We start from the raw sequence: 19,706 nt of genomic DNA, 5'->3' as shown, positions 1-19,706 counted from the left end.
ATTTCAATTCTGAAACAATTTCAAACTTTTTCCATTCATGGAATAGACAAAAAAACAGTCAAAGATCTTTTCTTGAAACTTTCGTCTCTTTTAATTCCAATGAAGAAGATTGTTATTTTCCTTTTGATTGCCTTGCTTGCACTTGTTGTATGTAGTTGTACTGTGAATTGTCAGAATCCTCCTCCAGATCAAGACGATGGAAGTGGAGGTGGTGGAGCAGAAGATATGGGTCAAGGACCAATGGCTTTTGAAAACGAATGGGAGGAGGATCAACAGCAATACCCATCGTATGATCAACAACAACAGTATCCTTATTATGATCAACAGCAATACCCTTCATATGGTCAACAATATGGTGACGATCAACAGTATGGCGGTGGTTCGTATTATTAAGGCAACCTGTTTGCACGTTTCGTGAGTTGAATAAAAAAATTGTGAGAACTTTGGGTTTTAATCTTGTTCATAACGTTCATCAAGTGTTCATGATCTGAAAAAAGCCATCAAAGCCTTGTACGAATTTAGAACTTTTTATTTCAGGAAATACGGCATATCATGTATATGTTTCTCAATTTCCACTTAAAAAGATTATCTTGTTAAAAATTTGATTAATGCTTGTGCTCATCGTGCTCAACATGATGTTGGTGAATATTCTTGGTGAGATAGAACCAAATAACCCAGAAAATGAACAATACCCAAGCCAAACAGAACATGACAAGTGCAAACAAGTGTGGCTGCTTAATGCCAAAAATGTCATTCAAGAATGGGGATGGAACTAAAACTCCCAAAGCTTGGCCAGCACCAAATCCAAAGCAAATATCAAAAGCAGTGATACGTCCCAAGAAGTGGTTAGGTGTCAAATGTTCAATGGAAGCCATACTGTACACCCACATGGTACCACCAGCGGCACCAAGGATAAAGTTAGCAGCAATAAACATTGAGGCGTGAATAGTAAATGTCATGATACCAAAACCAACGGCCAACATGAAGAAGGAAACTAAAATCACAAATCTTGTCCAGAATGCACTTCTCACAGAACGTCTAATTCTGTTACCCAGTAGCAATTCACAAACCATAGGAGCAAGTCCAGAGCCAATACCGAACAAGCTGTATGCAATGGTCATTGTGTTTTCTGGACTATCCATCAAAGTTAGCGTTGGGAATTCAGATAATTTCACATTAATAAACTCAACGGATGCCCAAATAAAAGAGCCCAATAATTTCATGACAGTAAAACTCAAAAGATAACCCTTTCCGCCAAGCAACAGTTTAAATCCTTCGTATAATTCCTTGATACTGTGTTTAGCAAGAGCAATTCCTCCCTTTGGAAAGTCTGCAGGTTTTGGAGGGTTCAACTCTGGATATCTCATCAAAACAATGGTCAAAATTAAGGCCAAAATGAACAAAACACCGTTAAGTACAAAGGTTGTGACTAGTCCTACTTCTGTTTTTGTTAATGGGCTGTCAGGAGTCCACATATTGGATGCCATGGAAGTAATAAGACCACCAATAGCAGCACCAGTATAAGAACAGAACAACCAGGTCAAGCTATCGAGGGCGTTACAAGCGACCAGGTCATGGTGATCTACAACCAACGGCATCAAACAACCACGAGAAGCATCATAAAACGCGTTGGTAAAGAACATTAGGGCCATACACACGTAATAAAATCCGAATAAGAGTGGGTTATTGTCCTTAATCAACAAGGCAAAAAGAAAACAAAAAGCAATCACAGCTCTTACAATATTGGCAATAATTAAAACCTTTCGTCTGTCAAAAATGTCGGAGCACAATCCAGCAAAAGGCATTGCCAAGCATGATGGGGCGAAGATTGAAAGGAAAAGAGCACCAGTTGCAAAACCAATATTGGTTCTGTGTTCAATTTCGTAGACAACAGCTTTTGAAAGAAAATTGAATGGTGGAATGATTGTTGCATCATCTCATCATTTGTAAACTAATAACGTACCAATTTCAGAAAAGTAGTTACCCATTCCGGATAACACACCAGCCATCCAAATGATGAGAAATCTCTTGTTGTGAAAAAGAAGAGAAATGTATGGGTTTCGTTTCAACACAGGCTTTGATGATGCTGCGTCTAATTGTGCGTAATTATCAATAGTGTGTCCTCGTTCCTGCTCATTTAGTGTAATGTCAATAGAGGATCTATTCTCAGTAGAGCCTTCATCAACAGATGCCCGACCGCTTCCAATATCCAAATCCGATTCTCGCATCATTTTTCTTGTGATGATGATTATAAAAATAAATTAGAAAGGATGGAATGATTTTTCTAACGTGTAATGATTAAAAAAATTGTTTTTCCTTGAAGAGAGGTTGGATGATGGCTATATTATTGAGATAGTAGAAACGAGCTATCGGACGGAGCTATTTTTTTTGAAGCACTTTTCTTTTGTTTTTCGTAATTATTCACAACGGAAACTGGTTCGAGGACAGGTTTGGAATTGTGTACATTTATGGAGAGTGGAGTTCGACGGACAAAAAATTTGAGATTACAAGCTTGTAGACTCTAGTTTGAGATCAATTGGAATTATTTGAATTATTTATTTAGATCAACATTCATCACCATAATTCTGAATTAATGAGTTCATAATGAACTCATAATTAAAAAAATGGGAAACAGAGCTGCCAAGTCACCTGTCATTTGTGATGAATTTGATGATCAGGGTGAAGCCACTATTCCATCTTCTTTTCATTGGCTAGTCCCACCCGATCTCTGTTTCTATAATATTTTTTGCTATTTGCATTTCAACGAATTGATCATGACCATTCCGAAAGTTTGTTCTCCATGGAGACGAGCTCTTATTAATAATTTAAATGTGTTGCACTTGTATCCTGATGTTCAACAATATATAGATCAATTGAATAATAGTGAAACAAAAGATTCTAAAACAAATTTCCATAACAAGAATTGTAATTTTCAAATGAATGTTTTCAAAGACTTTTTTCCATACGTAAGATATGTGATGAATTTTGTGAAAAGCAATCAAATGAAAATTGAACATGTTTTTGTGAATGGAAGTATTAACAATGTCATGTTTTTGACATTTTCCAAACGCACCAAAGATCAGAAGAATGACATTTTCAAGTCACGAGCAGCCATCGAAAAACAAATTTATCACAACACTATTGGCCCTTATTATTTCAATTGTTTTACAGAACCAGAATTTCTCTATTTTTATTATTCGACTCATGAAGTTAAAGGCGATTGTTTCATGCAATCGTTCGTAAGCACTCGACCTGAAATATTTCACGATTTATATCTTGATTGTGAATTTACAAAGAATGTGAAGAATTTTGTGTTTAAGAGACTGATTTTTGGATATAATGAAGATGGATATCTACATGCTCTCTTTTTTCCCAAGTCAACTACAATGGTCATGGAAGAAGTTCAAAACATTGAACATTCATACATGGATCCATGTAAATTTGCTTTTATCAAAAGTCTTACTCGATCTGATTGTGTGAATGTAAAATCATCATCTGAGAGAGTAACATTATCAAATGTGCCATTTTTACCAAATCTATTTCTACAATCCAAGCATGTTGGTTTGAGACAAATGACACCAGTACAAGTTCAAGCAGGTATTTCCAAACTCAATGATTTACAAGGAAGCTTGGTAACAGAATCGTTAGATTTACAACTATACAGGGATAGCCATTGGATGAAGAAGACCTAGGTGATATAGAAATTAGACATGTCATTTCGAACCTGATCATCAAGTGTGAAAAATTGAAATCCATCAATGTTTCATTAGGACTAGGTCTGTTACGAAGCAATGACCGCCCGTCCACAAAACCTCTCTTCACGGAGGCGTCTAGCAAAATTCCAAAAGTGTCAAAATTTAGTTTCAGAGCTCTTGATTGTTTTAGATATGGAGTTGCTGATTTTTTACTTGCATTTAAATCAAGCTTGACTTTTGTCAATCTTGACGGAGTAACATATAGTTATGTGAACACATTAATAGAGCGCCTAGAACAGTTGGAATTATTGAAACATTTGAGACTTGGTTTCTATAAGAATGGTACGTCACAACAGCACTTCACAGACTTGATGAAATGCATGACCTCTTTATTCAGAAAAAGAATTCCTTTAGAAAATTTAAAGCTTTGTTCGATGGATGATATCGAAGAAAACGCGCTGCTTGAATTTGTTCAATCTGTGAGAGAGACAAGTTGGAAATCTGTGGCACGAATCGAATTTGAAAATTTTGGAAAAATTTCACACGCAACCATGAAAGCCATTCAAGATTATCATTTGAATTTGACCATTACAGATTTTATTCATTCTCCTGACCTTGTGGATCAGATACAATTTCCAACTGTGGATTATGATGACGGCTCTCATCCTCAAACACGACTTGAACAGAGATTGAATTTTTCGAATTTTACACAACAGCAGTTGACGAGCTGTTTGAGTTGCAGAATGGTCCTTCCATTGCATCAACATGAAAAACATTGTCAACTTCACCACCATCCACGCGAATTGGATTACTATCGTCGTTTAGAGAAAACAATTGATTTAATTAATTATGAAATTGTATGTCCTGCATGTGAAGAAACCATGAAACGGTGTGAATTTGAAAAACATGTCGAGCATGCATGTTCCAGAACGAAATTCTTTTTCTACAATGGACATTCTCGTTGTGCTTTGGTGTACACAAAATCCAAGCATCCACCACCATACGATCGAAACAAGAAGCATGATCATGAGGAATTGTGAAAATTCTTCCAAAAGTTAATACAATGTAAATCCAGTACATCTTCCAACTATCCATGCAAATACTAGATACAACATCCAGCACACCTTCAACATGATCCTCAATATGCTCCAAATCAGTGATTCCGATGAAGAGTGTACTTGTAGCGAATTTGAAAATAATTGTTGTTTGAACAAAGAGGTCATTGCGGTCCTCTTTTTTGCATTGCCTTCATCGTGCGTCAATGTTTCATCATGTACTGTTTTCAGGTTCAAAAATCGATTCCAATAATGGATGCCTTAATAGAAACACAATCTCCAGGAGAAGGTAGAGAAGAGGAGGAGATTTGCTTTTCACACTTGACCCAACAAAGGAGAGAACTTTGAGAATCGAAACATCTCACAAGTAGGTATCGATGACTGCCAAATATAAATTTCCAAATAATTTGTGCGTTCCAACGTATGACTTGTCCATGATTTTCTTGAGCATTTGCTTGTTTCGTATATCGAGTCACGGTGAGATTAATATTTTCCAAGTTATTATTGGTAACTTGTCGAATCAATGTTCCATCTCCTTGCACTCGTAAAGTGACATATAAATTTGATTTCAAAAGCCTATCAAGGGCATTATAGTGAGGTATATATTGAGAAATTGAGGAGCTGAATTGATCGAGAACAGAGTGAGCTCCTTGAATAAATCCAAGAAAATTTCTATTACTTGTAACATGATCTGGCATGGACTCAATTTCAGCAATGAATTCCACAGTGTCCAAATATTTAAAATCAGAGAGATTTTTTACGTGCTTTAGGATCACAATGGGTAATGCAGAGAGTTCAATATTGAATAAATCTGTCAAATCTTCTTCATCGTCATACAAGTAGCACGTGAGCATTCCATTTGAATTTTGAATGACAATTCCTTTCCAATGAATTCTTAATCCACACAATTCTTCGGCATTTTCCATGAGAATGGCATTATATTGTTCATTATTTTTAGCTGTTGGTAAAATCTTTCTCCATGAAACAAATGGATTGACATTAAACAAGTGACACGCAATATACACATCACGTAACGATTGAAATTTAAATTCTTCAAGAACCAAATAATTCATAACATATTCTCTCTCAATTTCTCGGTAATCTTCTTTCATAATTTTTTCAAAGAAATATTCTCGAAGAATTTGAGTCGATCGTTGTCGATGTCCATGCTTAATTTCTCGAATGACTAAATCAGCTGTTTCTTCATGACAATGGCTATCAAAAACAAAATTATTTTGAAAAACATAATCCTCTTCTTGTTCGTACAATTCATCATCATCATCATCAAACATGTGTTGAATTTTTTCGCTATTTTGATTACTGCTGTGCATCATGCTCAACACTAAATTATTAATTAATAATTTCATAAATCCATCCCGATTTAAAAGTTCCTTTCGAAAAAAGTTGCATGTCTTTTCCAATGCACAAAGAGAATGATAATCTACAAAGGAAATAATCATGAGCCATAATTCTTCGGGGAGGGTAAAAAGGATGAGGCTTTGATTCGGAAACTGTCTCAGAGATGAGGACGGATATGAAGAAATGAGAGAATTGCGTTTTGACATTTTTTTATGAGATGAAATCGTAATAAACATTTGAGCGCGGATCAATTATGATGAATATATTGGAGGAAAATCATCAATTTTTCTGTTGGATTAATAGGTCTTGGTCATGACAAAAGAGTCTACTAATTCATCATGAGTCGTACTGTAAAATTCCCATGTAATTGTCATTTGTCTCCTATTTGTTTTGTCTCGTTTCACACGTAAGAGTGCATATCCTTCATCCTATCAATGAAAAAGAATGGAGATTATAAGAACACATCCACAATTATTCACTTACATCATTGAATATTTTATAGTTCCAATAAATATTCTTATTGTACCATTCATTAAGCTCAAGTCCTTCGATACAACCTCCAGTTCCAACAATGAGATGAACAGTATCTCTTGGATTTGTTAAATTATTTGGATTTGATTTCGTCTCAACAGTTTGATTATATACAGGATATTGTCTCTCTAGAATCATCATGTCAACCATGGACAGTCAATAATTTTGAAAATCATTAATTTCACATCATCATTCTCATTCCATATAAACATACCATAGGCATGAACATGTCCACATGTATATAAATCCACATGTCCCTCATAAAATACTCTCTCCCATACATTTTGAAGAACTTTCGATCGAGAAAGAACATTTCCATTGGCATCGCTAAATCCTTTCACTGCAGAATAAATTGGACGATGTCCCAAAACCACCAAGAAAGGTGTTTGGCTTCTATTGGTGGATTTGATTGCATTAGTGACATAGGAAAATTGATTGCCATTGAAAATGGGAGGATATGGACTCTCGTGTGGATGTGGGTAATTGGTTTCAGTGTCAATGGAAACAAATCGAACAGGTCCAAAATCAAAATGATACCACATGTTGTGACCGTATTGAGAATTGTTTCGAAGTGGCATCCAAAATTTGTGATTGTAGGCAGCAAAGTTTTGTTCATAATCTTGATTGTCTGGATGTCTTGGTTCATATTCGTGATTACCTTAATTCAGTTTGTGAAATAGTTCAGTCAAAATGTGTGAAATCAATGTTAACAAACATATTGAGAATTGAGAAATTCAAGAATATAATCATGTGGATCAATATAACGTTAATTCTCTAAACACATACCCACAGACACCATATAAGGAACGTAGGGATGAATTTCATCAAAATATTCAAACCACAAATTCCAAATAAATTGATACATCATTCCAGGATAAAAATCAGCATAACTAATATCTCCAATATGATAAATAAAGAAATTTCCATTCATTGCTTGTTGTCGAACTCGATTTTGAATACGTTTCACATTCATTGGTGAAAAAACGACTCCCATATCGGCAAACATGAGTACAGAAATTTCATCTGGATCCTCACTTCTTGTTGTGAAATTATATACTTGTTCGGATTTGACCATAAAAGTAGCCTCTCCATTCACCACAAATCCCAATCCTACTTGGTAATGATATGTCGTGTCAAACTCGAGTGGTGACATTAAAATTGAATAATCAAAACCCGTATGATTCGTATCTCCATATCCAGTCATCACAGCTCCAACATGAAACACTTCAACATTTGCTTTCAAGTCTCGAGACTTTCCAATTTTCACCAATGGTCGCCCAACGATGGATGATATGAAAATGTGTGAAATTGAACGACCATTTCATTTGGTTGTTGTGTGAGAGCTAAATGAATGTGTCGAATTTGAAAATCTTGAGAAGCAAAGAAATTATTACGTTTCGAATCGGTCAATCGTTGTCGTAATTTATGAATTTTCAATAATTCTTGTTGTTGAAGATAATAGGAAGTGAGAATTGAAGAATTTTGTGTCCAAATCGATTGAGTAGTGCTACTACGAGCGGTTTCAGCACTGCGATGATCTTCTTCATGATTATTCTTATGGATCGATGGAAGCGGAAAGAGTTGAATATTCGATTTTCGATCTCGAAGGATGGACGACGATGGGGTTCTCTTCTTCCCATTCGTTCAATGTCTTGCGAATGTGAAACAATGCGAATCGAGTTGGGATTGGAGGGTATGAAAGCGTAGGCGCTGCTAGAAAAAATCAAGGCGAGCATTAGCAGAAACAGCTAAAACACATCACACTCGTCATTTTTTTAATCATGCACAAATTTGATACTTGGTTATGATTACAGTAATGATTTGTCCGTTATGTTTCAAAATTCAAAATTTCATTTCTGAAAAGTTGAAGAGAGTAAAAAGTAACCTCAATTCAATAAACATAGTTCTGCCATACTCTTTTTGTACTGCTTGCGTTTGATTTTTTTCACAAACCTACCATTACGATCTTAATTCACATGTGACAAGCCCTTCATGACTTGTTGTTCTCAAAGCGGTCAACACTCTCACACTTTGATTATTTTTTTCTTTGATCTGCTCATAGAATGTTTCGCAACTTCCAGTACCCAACTTTCAAGTTCTCGTCTGACATCAAATGTTTCCGTTTGACACGTTCAAAATTATTAAAAAACCATGCTAACGGCAACGACGAGTGTTTGTAAGAAGCAAGTTGCCACGACGAGCATGTGGCTATTGTCATTTGCAGTGTTGTCCTTCATCTTATTACTGAACATTGGATGCGAAATTAATGCACAACAACAACAAACGTCACATGTTGCTACGACGAAAGAACCATCTTCGTATCAAGTATCGTTGGATATTGCTGGCGGCTATGGAATGGACGGCTTTACAGCAACAGCAGCAGGTATGGGAATGGTGCGTGGCCTTTCTCACTCAGTCCTGTCAGATGCCAATTTTCAACAGTCAATTTTATTTGGGGACCTTTCGCTGGGTCGCATTCGAAAATTTTCATTGACTTCTCAAATGATTCAAACACTCATTGGCGATCCTTTGTCCAGTTCTAAATATACCGTTACCTCAGTCATGGACATTGCATGCGCACCCTACTCGAAAGATGTTTATTTCATTGACAACCATAAAGTGAGAAAATTTAATTTAAATTCAGAAGAACCTTATGTGATTACTGACGTGATTGGAAATGGAACTGCTGGTATCGAACCCTCTGGAAATGGGTTACCAAATGCCACCTTGTTGAATTATCCCAATGGTCTCTTTTTTCATGAAGCTACAAAAACTTTGTATATTGCAGATACTATGAATCGACGAATTGTCATTGTGGATTGGAGATTTAATTCAAAGAGAACGATAACATTTGGTATATTGAATGTGCAACCAGCGAACATTGTGGTGAATAATGAGGCAACCATGTTGTATTTGACGGATACGGCAAACCATCGAGTGAGATCTGTGGATTTGACAACTGGCATTTCAAAGATCATTGCTGGAAATGGTAACAATGGAGCACAATATTCAAATGCTACAGCCAGTGCAATGAACGTTTCATTACTTTCTCCAACTGGTATTGCTCTCTCACCAGATGAGTCTTCTCTGTACATTACTGAAACAGGATGGAACGTCGTGAGAAGATATGACTTTGCAACAACAATGATGACACCAGTAGCAGGAAATGGAAAACCAGGATATAGTGGAGACGGAAACTTGGCGGTATTTGCTTCTTTGAGGGCTCCGATGGATGTTGTCGTGTCCCCAAATGGAGAAGTCATTATTGCCGATTATGGAAATACCAGACTTCGTAAAGTCGATACCAACGGAGTTATTCACACCATTGCAGGAAGTGGTTCGTTGTTACCCACAGCACAAGACAATACGCCTGCCTACCCTTCCAATTTAATGTTCCCCTCTGACGTATTGGTTTCAAAATCCACCGGAGATGTTTTCATTTCAGAGGCCAGGTCCAATCGAATTCGAAAGTTTCATCTTCTCAACAAATTTCAACAGTCTCAAATGTTGGTGATATTTCAGGTACTGGAACCATGTCTGTGCTCGAAGAGCCTTTGGAAACATCTCGTTCTAGAGTTGTTTGGGGAAATACTCTCAGTTTGAACGTTCCTAATGGTTTAGCTGAATATCAATGGGAATCGATGGAATTATGGTTTCTGATTCTAATGCAAATGCCCTTCAATTCATGGCTTCAGATGGGATTTTGATGGGATTTGCTGGAACAACATCAACCTTAGGTGGTAATTTCAACGCCAAGGGATCACTTTTAAATGGTCCGCAAGGAATTGCCGTTCATCCTGTCACTAATCAAATTTACATTTCTGATACCAATAATCACAGAATTAGAGCCATGAGTTTAAACACTGATGAGATTGTCACGTCGCTGGTAGAGAAGATGCCGGATACAATGGTGAAAACCTTCTCGCCACTAGGGCCTTTTTGAATCAACCAAAAGGTCTCTCCTTCTCCTCTCAAGGTGTTTTATACTTTGCTGACTCTTTAAATTGTCGAGTTCGAAAGATTTTACTCAACGGAACCATTACTATTGTAGCAGGAAATGGTATTTGTTCAGAAACCCCAACATCAGCTCAATTGGCAACATCCTCTCCTTTATTAAGTCCAGTAGATATTTCTGTCAATCCCATCACTGAAGATGTGTATATTGCAGATTTCAGAACTATTCGAAAAGTTGATGCATCGACTGGAATGATGATCACTCTACTTGTAACATCTGGAACTATTTCATCTCTGTCCTACGATGTCAAGAATGATAACCTTTATTATACCGACTCGACCAATACCATTGTAAAGTATCTGTCACATCTTTGAATCATACCGTGTCCATAGTTGGAAGTGGACAATCGGTTCAAGTTTCACAAGATGGAACGACTCTCTATTCCACTCAAGATTGTCAAATGAAAAGTTTTAACATGACGACAGGTCAGACAACGTCACTCGTTGCTGGATTAAATACACCATGTGTGTTTAATACAAATGATGGAGCAGGTCAGAATGTCACTCTTTCCTTCAATCAAGAATTGCAATTTCTCCATTAAATTCGAAAGAGTTGTTTGTCGTGGAGCCAACAGCAAATCGAGTTCGAAAAGTATCATTAACTTCACCAACTCAAGCCAATGTTGAAACGTTGATAGGAGGAATTGGAGATGGAGGTCTAGCTCGAGACGCCATTCTTAAATACCCTACTGGTATTCATGTGACATCTGACAATGTCTTGTATTTTGCAGACACAGAACATGGTTTGGTACGAAAAATTCAAAACAATATTATCACCACAGTAGCTGGAAATAGAGACAATGCAGAGGCCTGGACAATATTGAAGCCATCAAATCTTCACTTCAAAAACCCACTGGAGTATTTTATCACGAATCGAGTGGAGAATTATACATTGCAGAAACTTTGGACATCGTGTCAGAAAAGTCAATGCACAAGGAATCATTTCAACAGTTGCTGGTTCAGGAGTTCAGGGATGGAACATTGATATCAACAATTCTGGAATGCATCCATTATGGGTGGCTCTGAATATGCCAACTGCTGTTTCAGTCACTCGTCTTGGAACTATTTTCATTTTGGATCGTGGAAATAGTCGAATTTTGAAAATTGATCGATTTTCAAAGCTATTGACAGTCGTTGCTCAAATATCTTACACAGCGAATGGTCTTCCTCCTTCCCAAAACTTGTACACTCCCAATTTAATGAGAGCTGGAATGTTTTTAACCGAAAAAGGACAATTATTATTCACAGATCCTGTCAAAAATCGAGTTGGAAAATATTACCAAATTGTAATTCCTATGGTCCTGATTACATGTGGAATTCAGTTTTAGAATCTTGTGTCGTGTGTGAATATGGATGGATTGGAGCAGAATGTAACATTCCATTTTGTCCAACACAAGTAGTGAATGGAAATTGTTCCTTGTCAAATTCAAATTCAAATCCATCCATTTCCAGTGAGTTGCAATCTCAACAATTTACCAATTTGACACAACTCAACTCGAAGAATGTGACTTTTAGTAATTTCACATCAGTGGTGGTGAGCCTTCCTTCGAATTTGGAACAATACTTGTCGAATCAGGTCAATCTCACCTCGAATGCAGCAGTTACGTTGATTACCTCAGTGTTCCAAAATTCAAATCTGTCAGCTGCCACTCCAGCAGAAGAACCACCGTGAGTCCCATCCTTAAAATTTCACTCTTCGATTCGAACGGACAGAAAATTTCAGTTCAAAATTTACAAGAACCCATTCAACTTGTCTTTACCAATGTCAAAGGAACGCTCGATCTCAACGCGACCAGTCCTTTCAATTTCACTTGCATGTACTTTGATGAATCGAGTCAATCCTGGAAATCCGACGGAGTGGAATCCATTCTCAAAGAAAAGAAAACCTTAGAAGCTACCAATTCACAATCTTCTCCAATGGTTGTCTTTTCCATGGTGTGTCGAACATATCACTTGACTTCATTTGCTGTGATTGACATGAATTATAAGAAGGCTTCTCAAAAGAATGAAGAGATCAAGTCAGGAGGAGTGGAGGTTGACACCAATTCACAGACCTTGATGATTGCATTGATTGCATCGTTGGTTGGATCGTGTGTCTTGGTGAGTTTGGTTGGTGCCATTGTGTTGGTTGTGGTTGTGTTGTGTCTACGAGCGAGAAAAGCCAGACGTCAAAATGTGTAAGCTTAATAAATTGTATTATATTCCTACAAATTCACATGTAGGAAAACATCTTCAATGAGGTCGTTTAATTGACCAGGTCTAAGGAGTGAGCTTTCCCAAAATCAATTCAAATTTCCTCAATCAACTACCAAGCTTAAAGTTTTCTAGAAGCTTGACGTTGCAGCAACAGCTCGTCCCAGCGAATTTTGATTTTTATATTCACACAGCAAACAAAGTTTGATAAATTTTTGAATTTTATTGGAAACACACCATTTCAAGAAGAAATTTACTTCTTAGCAGCAATTTCCTTCTTCTCAACCTTCTTGATGATACCGACAGCAACAGTTTGTCTCATGTCTCTGACAGCGAATCTTCCCAAAGGTGGATAATCAGTGTAAGCTTCAACACACATTGGCTTGGTTGGGACACACTTGACCATAGCAGATTCACCTCTCTTGATCTTTTCTGGGTTCTCTTCAACAGTTGCGTTGGTTCTCTTGTCGATCAAAGCCAACAACTTTTCGAATTTACAAGCAATGTGAGAAGTGTGACAATCCAAAACTGGAGTATATCCGTTTCTGATTTCACCAGGGTGGTTCATGATGATAACTTGAGCTTCGAATGAGGCAGTTTCCTTTGCAGGATCGTTCTTGGTATCAGAAGCAACATAACCTCTCTTGATATCAGTAGTGGACAACCCTTAACGTTGAAACCAACATTGTCACCTGGCTTAGCTTCTGGGACAGATTGGTGGTGCATTTCAACAGATTGACTTCAGAATCTGGAGCTTGACCTGGAGCAAAGTGAACAACCATACCTGGTCTCAAGACACCAGTTTCAACTCTACCGACTGGGACAGTACCAATACCACCAATCTTGTAAACGTCTTGGAGTGGCAATCTGAGTGGCTTATCAACTGGTCTGACTGGTGGCTTCAAGTCATCCAAAGTGTCCAACAAACACTTTCCCTTGTACCATGGCATCTTGTCAGACTTTTCAATCATGTTATCACCAGTCCAACCAGAGATTGGGACGAATGGAATATCATCAACCTTGTAACCCAACTTCTTCAAGTAGTCAGCAACTTCCTTCTTGATTTCATCGTATCTGGCTTGATTGTAATTGACAGTCTTATCATCGAACTTGTTCATACAGACAATCAATTGTTGAATACCCAAAGTCTTGGCCAACAAGGCATGTTCTCTGGTTTGACCGTCCTTGGAAATACCAGCTTCGAAACCACCAGTAGTAGAGTCAATGACCAAGATGGCAACGTCAGCTTGAGAAGTACCAGTAATCATGTTCTTGATGAAATCTCTGTGTCCTGGAGCATCAATAATGGTAAAGACAAAGTTCTTGGATTCGAATTTCCACAAGGCAATATCAATGGTAATACCTCTTTCTCTTTCGGCCTTCAACTTATCCAAAACCCAAGCGTACTTGAAGGAACCCTTACCCATTTCTTGAGCTTCCTTTTCGAACTTTTCAATGGTTCTCTTATCGATACCACCGCACTTGTAGATCAAGTGTCCAGTGGTGGTGGATTTACCAGAGTCGACGTGACCAATGACGACAACGTTAATGTGTTCCTTCTCTTTACCCATTTTGTGTGTGGTTGTGGTGTTGTTTGTTTTTTTCGAAAACGCAAAATTTGAAGAATGCCTGTGCTGGGAAAATTATAGGCGAGTTGCGGTTAAGCTGAATTTTACAATGGCAAGTGACGTGTGGTGGTTGGTGCGTGGGGCGGTTGACTTTTGATTACAATTGGTGAAAGTCGAGAATTGGCAAGTGACTTGGCTCAACACTTTCGTTGAAGTAATTGTACTTTTGGGGATCAGGCTTGTACAACCTAGAACAAACTTTGTAGCCAATGATCATTGGAAGACACACATCATGAAGAAAATGTGTATCGAATCGATGACCATGAAAACGTATTAATAACATTTCAATTCCGAGAGAATTTTCAATAAGAGTTTGAAATACGAGTGAGCAACGAATCATTGATGAGTTTTATTGTTGATTTACACATCATGGTCAGCCTCGTCATCATGATGACAGACACAGTTGACAGCATGTTGTTATATGATATGATACCGATGAGTTTATTGTTGAATATCGTGAATGAATGGAGATGATCAAAGCTCGAGGACATGATGACCGTTGAAAACACACATTGTCCCTTCCGAAATTCCAATCTTCAACATTGGATGGGAATGACTCGAATGGTTGAGGAAAATGAAATCAAGTGAATGATTCATTCATATTCAATGATTGTTGGCATGCTGTGATGAACATCATCGATCATGATGGTCTTGTCAATCAAATCAACATTGCTATGTTGGACCTTGTTTGTGTGCTCTACCTTATCATTCTTTTTAAATACAGTGAGTCATGATTGCTTCTCTTTGATTGTGAGAAAAGATATGTTCGTTAAGGCAGAATTTTGAAAGAATATATTCAGCATTGTACTTGCATCTTTGATGACAACCTCCCAGGGTTGACCGAGGGCAGCTTTGAGTTTTCCCTATACTAGTATGCTGTTATGTCAAAACAGTTGCACGTTTAAGGGACTTAATTCTAAGTGGTATTGATCGAATAATAATTTTGCAACAATTCTTTACGAAATTAAGGGTGACACAAAGGAACGTCCCACCATGTGTCATTGTAATTTTGTAGTAATTTTGTAAAGAATTAAATATATTTATTTAAATTTCTTCTACTTGTCCAGATAATTCCTTTCTGAATGGACTTGTTTTCGTTCCCAATGCAAGTGTTGCTTGAATTGTTTATGTAAAGTCAGTAATCGTTCAGCTACCTTTTCTTGAAGTGGATCAAACAAGGCATCACTCAACCTTGTCTTGGTGGAATGCTTCTTAATTGGTCGATACTTGTTCCTTCATTTTCAACTTGTTTCAGTTCAAGATCTTGACAATGATTGATAGCATCCAATACTTGTCTCACTTCTTGAATCATTTTCTTTGAGAGTCCACCAATATGACAATCTCCAGCAGTTTTCTCATCCAAATGTTCACTGAAAATCTCGAACGCAACTTCATACGTTTCTCTCTCAATCTTGTCAATATCTTGTTGTGAAAAAACAACATGAGTGTTCAATTCTGGGAAAATCAAAGCCAATTCTGGAGAGTCCCAATCATTTTCTACTTGTTGAGGATAATTTTCATTGAAAGTGTTGTGATTGTGCATGACAATGTTACTCAATTCAGAAGTCGTCGAGTCACTCGAAGAACCTCCAAGAGGTCGATTCTCTCTTGTAGGTCTTCATAGGTTGAAAGAGAATTGTGGCGATTTCACTTGTCTCTTGTTTTCAAATTCTTGTCGTTCCATCTTGATTTGAATTTCAAACAATTTCAAATTCAAATCCTTATAATATTGAACCTTTTCTAAAAACATGTATTGATTCAAGAGTCGCAAATTTCGAGAACCTTCAGCCTTTTCAACAATGAAATTTCGAAAGAGAGTTCTCAAACCTCCATTCGCAATCGTGTCCTTCAACAGCAACAACTCGGCTTGCCTTAATTTCTTGGAAGCATCCTTGTCACGTTTAATGGTCAATAAAAAGATGACAAACATGACAGGAATGATGAGAGTGAGATTGGTTCCAACCACTGACACGGTCGTGATACTCGTACTGTTAATAATTTGATCCTTGAAACGTCCATCTGTTTTCAATACATTGAGAAAATTCTGAAACACTTTCCTGTATATGAACTAATAAAAGACGCATTGGAAACGAAGAGTTTTTTAGCTTCGAGTGGACGTCCATTCTCGACAAGTGAAATAATCTGTTGTTCGACTTGATGATGGGAATGACCATTGGATCTTTCTTGACAGGATCGACCAATGTTGAAATATTAATGGTCGAACCACTTTGTTGCAACACGTCAAAGATTCCTGAGAGGGCATCGACCATGGCATCTCGATATTGATACCACAATTTGGCAGCTGTCAAATTATTGGCATAACTGGCATGTCGAGTGGCTTCTTCCATTAACAAACAATTATACAAGGCATCTCCACGTAATGAAAGAATATCTGCTCGAGGATTGTTAATGACTGAAAACGAGTGAATAATGACACCTGCAATGACAGCAAAAGCACACACATTGAATATCAGTGCCAAGATCGACATCACTCGCATACAATCAAATTCTAAAACTCCACAACAAGTTCGTATACGGAGAGTGGAATGTCGTGAGGTACAGGTTTTGCTCGAAGTGAAAATTGATAGTTTTTTCGTTGAGGTTTTTCCGATGGAATGAGGTGAGTGAGTTTGAGAGGAGGTTCTTCGTTTGTTGGGTGGTCATTGTTGTCATCGTTTGGGAGATTGAATTTAACGACGGAGAGTGTTGTCGTTTTCGAAGTGTTGATCATCTTCATACTGGCTGTGGTTGTGGCAGGAGGAAGAGCCAAATGGTGCGACAGTCTTTGATTTGGCAAGTGACGTCTCGATTGAATACTATTACGAAAGATGACACAATGTAGTATTGAAATTTTAATGCGACCATTTATTTATCTGTACGGCCCCGATCGTCCGTTCGTCAACTAGTGTCCTTTTTTGCTTTGAAGCCATTTTTAGTGAGCGCCATGACACTTTGTTTTTTATCATGTTATCTACAGAGATACATAAAAGAGATGTTATAAACCCAAGAGTTTCAGTAGTGGTGGCTGGATAGTTCGAGAAGAAACTACATGTTATCAATGAATAGAGTACCTGTTGAGATGAGCGACAAGATTTGGTAACTAAAAAACCTGGTGTCGCATTCCACTTTCGCTAATACTTGGCAAAATTGTTTTAACCTGTGTCAAAACTCGAGAAGGTCTGAACTTTAGCTTAATTTTCAGTTCACATGGCATGTATGGAATTACTTGAAATTGTAGAAGGATTTTGATATTCTTGAACTTGAAGCTGAGAGTGCTCTCATAAATATTCTAACAAAGTAATCTCATCGACAAAGAATGTTTTATTCTTTCACATTTCCCTTACATCCACCATTCCACAAACATGAACACCACAAGAATCATCCATCCCCATGTCACAACTTTGTTTCCCTCAAACAACGCACTCGAATCATTCCTGGTAGTGCTATTGAAATTTCGAATACTTTTCGAAACAATTGGAGATGGTTTTGGTTGATTGACATTTTCACATTTCGTTCCAGAGTATCCTGAATTACAATTGCATTGATCTTGAGCAGTGCATGTGCCATGACCAGAACAAACGCTTGAATTTCCTTGTGCAATACCATAACAGCTAATCGCATTCGAAGGTGGTGTGGCACAATTGCTTCCAGTATACCCACCCGTGCACGAGCATTGATTGTTGGCTACACAATTACCATGACCAGAACAAACACTTGCATTTCCTTGAGCAATGCCAAAACAAGTAATGGCAGGTGCCGTTGCACAATTGCTTCCAGTATAACCACCCGTGCAAGAACATGAATCTAAACTCACACAAACTCCATGTCCAGAACATACTTGAGCAGATGTAGAGTCAATTCCAAAACATGTTGTAGAAGTGTTCGAATTTTGATAAATTTCAGTAGGAATTGGATTTCCTAAAATTTCCCAAATATAGGAAGTTAAAGTTACAGCATTCACTCCATCCAACCGTTTGCCACTCGAACAAAATCCTCTTGTAGTGCTAGCACACATCTCTGCTTTGATACGATCTTCATTGGGCCATGGCCATAAACTATTTGCTGTCAACAACTCTACATTAGAATCTCCAAATCGAGTGCCATCCAAACCATATTTGACAACAATGTTTGCACCAATATCTTCGTTGTTGTAACCTGTCTTACTGAGGAATGAATTTTTTTCAATTCGAACTGGATATTTCAATGCCACTGGTGAGCTTGTGGTTGGATCACTCAATGAGACTCCCACGGTTGGTGTTGTTTGTTGGAAGGGAGACACTCCACTACCATAAACGTTTACATAGGATGGTTTGAATTGAGAGTTAATTCCATAACGACCAGATCCATACGATACAGCATTTCTGACCACTCCACTGACGACCCCTGGTTCAGGGCTCACACGAATGCCGTCACCTTCACAACGTATGGCCATGACATTTTCGTAAGTGATATTGGATGCTTTTCTTGCAATATTGAGACCAGTCTCTTTGGTGTTCACTGCAACACAGTTCTTGAGATAGAACGTTGGATCGAGGGTGTAATCTGGTTCCAAGTAAAAGCCAACATCTGGACAATTTACAGTGATGCATCCAAGCCATCTGTTTCTACCATTGTACCATTTGATGTCATTGGTGTGTTGAGCAGCTGGATGTGTGATGTGAATCGTTAAACGTTTAAGAAGAGGATCATGAAAATGTAACAGAGATCAAGTTGTGTGTGGATCATAATAAGGAGATTAAAGGAGATGTTTAAGCGACAAACATACCTGCAAAATCAGCTCCAGGGTAATCTCCCGTTGCTAAAATTCTATCGACAATGATCATATTTTCGACTGTTGTGTCATGAGAATCGTAAACTGTAAAACCAACATTAGGATTACCACTTCCTTGACAGTATGTTTGCCCACAACCATCCCCTCTGTTGTTGTTTCAAACGATAATCAATGATAATGTTAATGCATGTGTGATCATGTTCATTGTTGAAACTTACCTTACCACCACTCTTCTCCAGACATTGTAATTAGCTCTATAGTTTCCTGAAATAATTCTTCTCTGACTGCCCCACATCCAACAATCTTCCACCAAGTTGTATTGGTTGTCCATTTGGTGATCATTTGTTCCAATCCAGAACGAACCATGGAATCCACAATTTTTCACAGTACAATAATCACAATTATAAATCTGAGAATCTCCTTCAAATGTAATTCCATTCACACTAATGTAGCTGTCTTT

General features: G+C 37.7%; 11 protein-coding genes across 11 annotated transcripts; 4 read left to right on the top strand and 7 right to left on the bottom strand.

Annotated features, from left to right (window-relative positions):
- Window positions 1-99: 99 nt before the first annotated feature.
- C9374_001160 (uncharacterized protein) lies at window positions 100-393 on the top strand (the record flags this gene model as incomplete). Its single annotated transcript, XM_044687272.1, has 1 exon — window positions 100-393. One exon carries the CDS (start codon window positions 100-102, stop codon window positions 391-393), a length of 294 nt encoding a protein of 97 aa, XP_044551558.1.
- Window positions 394-605: 212 nt separating this feature from the next.
- On the bottom strand, window positions 606-2,231 carry C9374_001159 (uncharacterized protein; the record flags this gene model as incomplete). Its single annotated transcript, XM_044687260.1, has 2 exons — window positions 606-1,894; window positions 1,964-2,231. The coding sequence occupies 2 exons, from the start codon at window positions 2,229-2,231 to the stop codon at window positions 606-608; spliced, it is 1,557 nt and encodes a 518-aa protein (XP_044551557.1).
- A 393-nt stretch (window positions 2,232-2,624) lies between these two features.
- C9374_001158 (uncharacterized protein) lies at window positions 2,625-4,735 on the top strand (the record flags this gene model as incomplete). Its single annotated transcript, XM_044687249.1, has 2 exons — window positions 2,625-3,597; window positions 3,771-4,735. The coding sequence occupies 2 exons, from the start codon at window positions 2,625-2,627 to the stop codon at window positions 4,733-4,735; spliced, it is 1,938 nt and encodes a 645-aa protein (XP_044551556.1).
- A 248-nt stretch (window positions 4,736-4,983) lies between these two features.
- C9374_001157 (uncharacterized protein) lies at window positions 4,984-6,315 on the bottom strand (the record flags this gene model as incomplete). Its single annotated transcript, XM_044687238.1, has 1 exon — window positions 4,984-6,315. The coding sequence occupies one exon, from the start codon at window positions 6,313-6,315 to the stop codon at window positions 4,984-4,986; it is 1,332 nt and encodes a 443-aa protein (XP_044551555.1).
- Window positions 6,316-6,405: 90 nt separating this feature from the next.
- On the bottom strand, window positions 6,406-7,793 carry C9374_001156 (uncharacterized protein; the record flags this gene model as incomplete). Its single annotated transcript, XM_044687227.1, has 4 exons — window positions 6,406-6,537; window positions 6,593-6,768; window positions 6,855-7,298; window positions 7,427-7,793. The coding sequence occupies 4 exons, from the start codon at window positions 7,791-7,793 to the stop codon at window positions 6,406-6,408; spliced, it is 1,119 nt and encodes a 372-aa protein (XP_044551554.1).
- Window positions 7,794-8,791: 998 nt separating this feature from the next.
- On the top strand, window positions 8,792-10,243 carry C9374_001155 (uncharacterized protein; the record flags this gene model as incomplete). The annotated part of the gene is made up of 1 exon (XM_044687216.1): window positions 8,792-10,243. One exon carries the CDS (start codon window positions 8,792-8,794, stop codon window positions 10,241-10,243), a length of 1,452 nt encoding a protein of 483 aa, XP_044551553.1.
- Window positions 10,244-10,271: 28 nt separating this feature from the next.
- On the top strand, window positions 10,272-12,835 carry C9374_001154 (uncharacterized protein; the record flags this gene model as incomplete). Its single annotated transcript, XM_044687205.1, has 5 exons — window positions 10,272-10,519; window positions 10,573-10,950; window positions 11,147-11,512; window positions 11,574-11,940; window positions 12,368-12,835. The coding sequence occupies 5 exons, from the start codon at window positions 10,272-10,274 to the stop codon at window positions 12,833-12,835; spliced, it is 1,827 nt and encodes a 608-aa protein (XP_044551552.1).
- A 265-nt stretch (window positions 12,836-13,100) lies between these two features.
- On the bottom strand, window positions 13,101-14,418 carry C9374_001153 (uncharacterized protein; the record flags this gene model as incomplete). Its single annotated transcript, XM_044687194.1, has 2 exons — window positions 13,101-13,513; window positions 13,632-14,418. 2 exons carry the CDS (start codon window positions 14,416-14,418, stop codon window positions 13,101-13,103), a joined length of 1,200 nt encoding a protein of 399 aa, XP_044551551.1.
- A 1,243-nt stretch (window positions 14,419-15,661) lies between these two features.
- Window positions 15,662-16,018, bottom strand: C9374_001152 (uncharacterized protein; the record flags this gene model as incomplete). The annotated part of the gene is made up of 1 exon (XM_044687183.1): window positions 15,662-16,018. One exon carries the CDS (start codon window positions 16,016-16,018, stop codon window positions 15,662-15,664), a length of 357 nt encoding a protein of 118 aa, XP_044551550.1.
- A 75-nt stretch (window positions 16,019-16,093) lies between these two features.
- On the bottom strand, window positions 16,094-16,973 carry C9374_001151 (uncharacterized protein; the record flags this gene model as incomplete). Its single annotated transcript, XM_044687172.1, has 2 exons — window positions 16,094-16,494; window positions 16,556-16,973. The coding sequence occupies 2 exons, from the start codon at window positions 16,971-16,973 to the stop codon at window positions 16,094-16,096; spliced, it is 819 nt and encodes a 272-aa protein (XP_044551549.1).
- Window positions 16,974-17,815: 842 nt separating this feature from the next.
- C9374_001150 (uncharacterized protein) lies at window positions 17,816-19,577 on the bottom strand (the record flags this gene model as incomplete). The annotated part of the gene is made up of 3 exons (XM_044687161.1): window positions 17,816-19,119; window positions 19,241-19,392; window positions 19,465-19,577. The coding sequence occupies 3 exons, from the start codon at window positions 19,575-19,577 to the stop codon at window positions 17,816-17,818; spliced, it is 1,569 nt and encodes a 522-aa protein (XP_044551548.1).
- Between the last annotated feature and the right edge of the window lie 129 nt (window positions 19,578-19,706).

Source organism: Naegleria lovaniensis (assembly GCF_003324165.1).
Source record: "Naegleria lovaniensis strain ATCC 30569 chromosome Unknown tig012, whole genome shotgun sequence".
Classification (NCBI taxonomy): Eukaryota; Heterolobosea; class Eutetramitea; order Acrasida; family Naegleriidae; genus Naegleria; species Naegleria lovaniensis.
The sequence above is the reverse complement of the archived record's forward strand: the minus strand, read 5'-3'. Positions and strand labels throughout refer to the sequence as shown.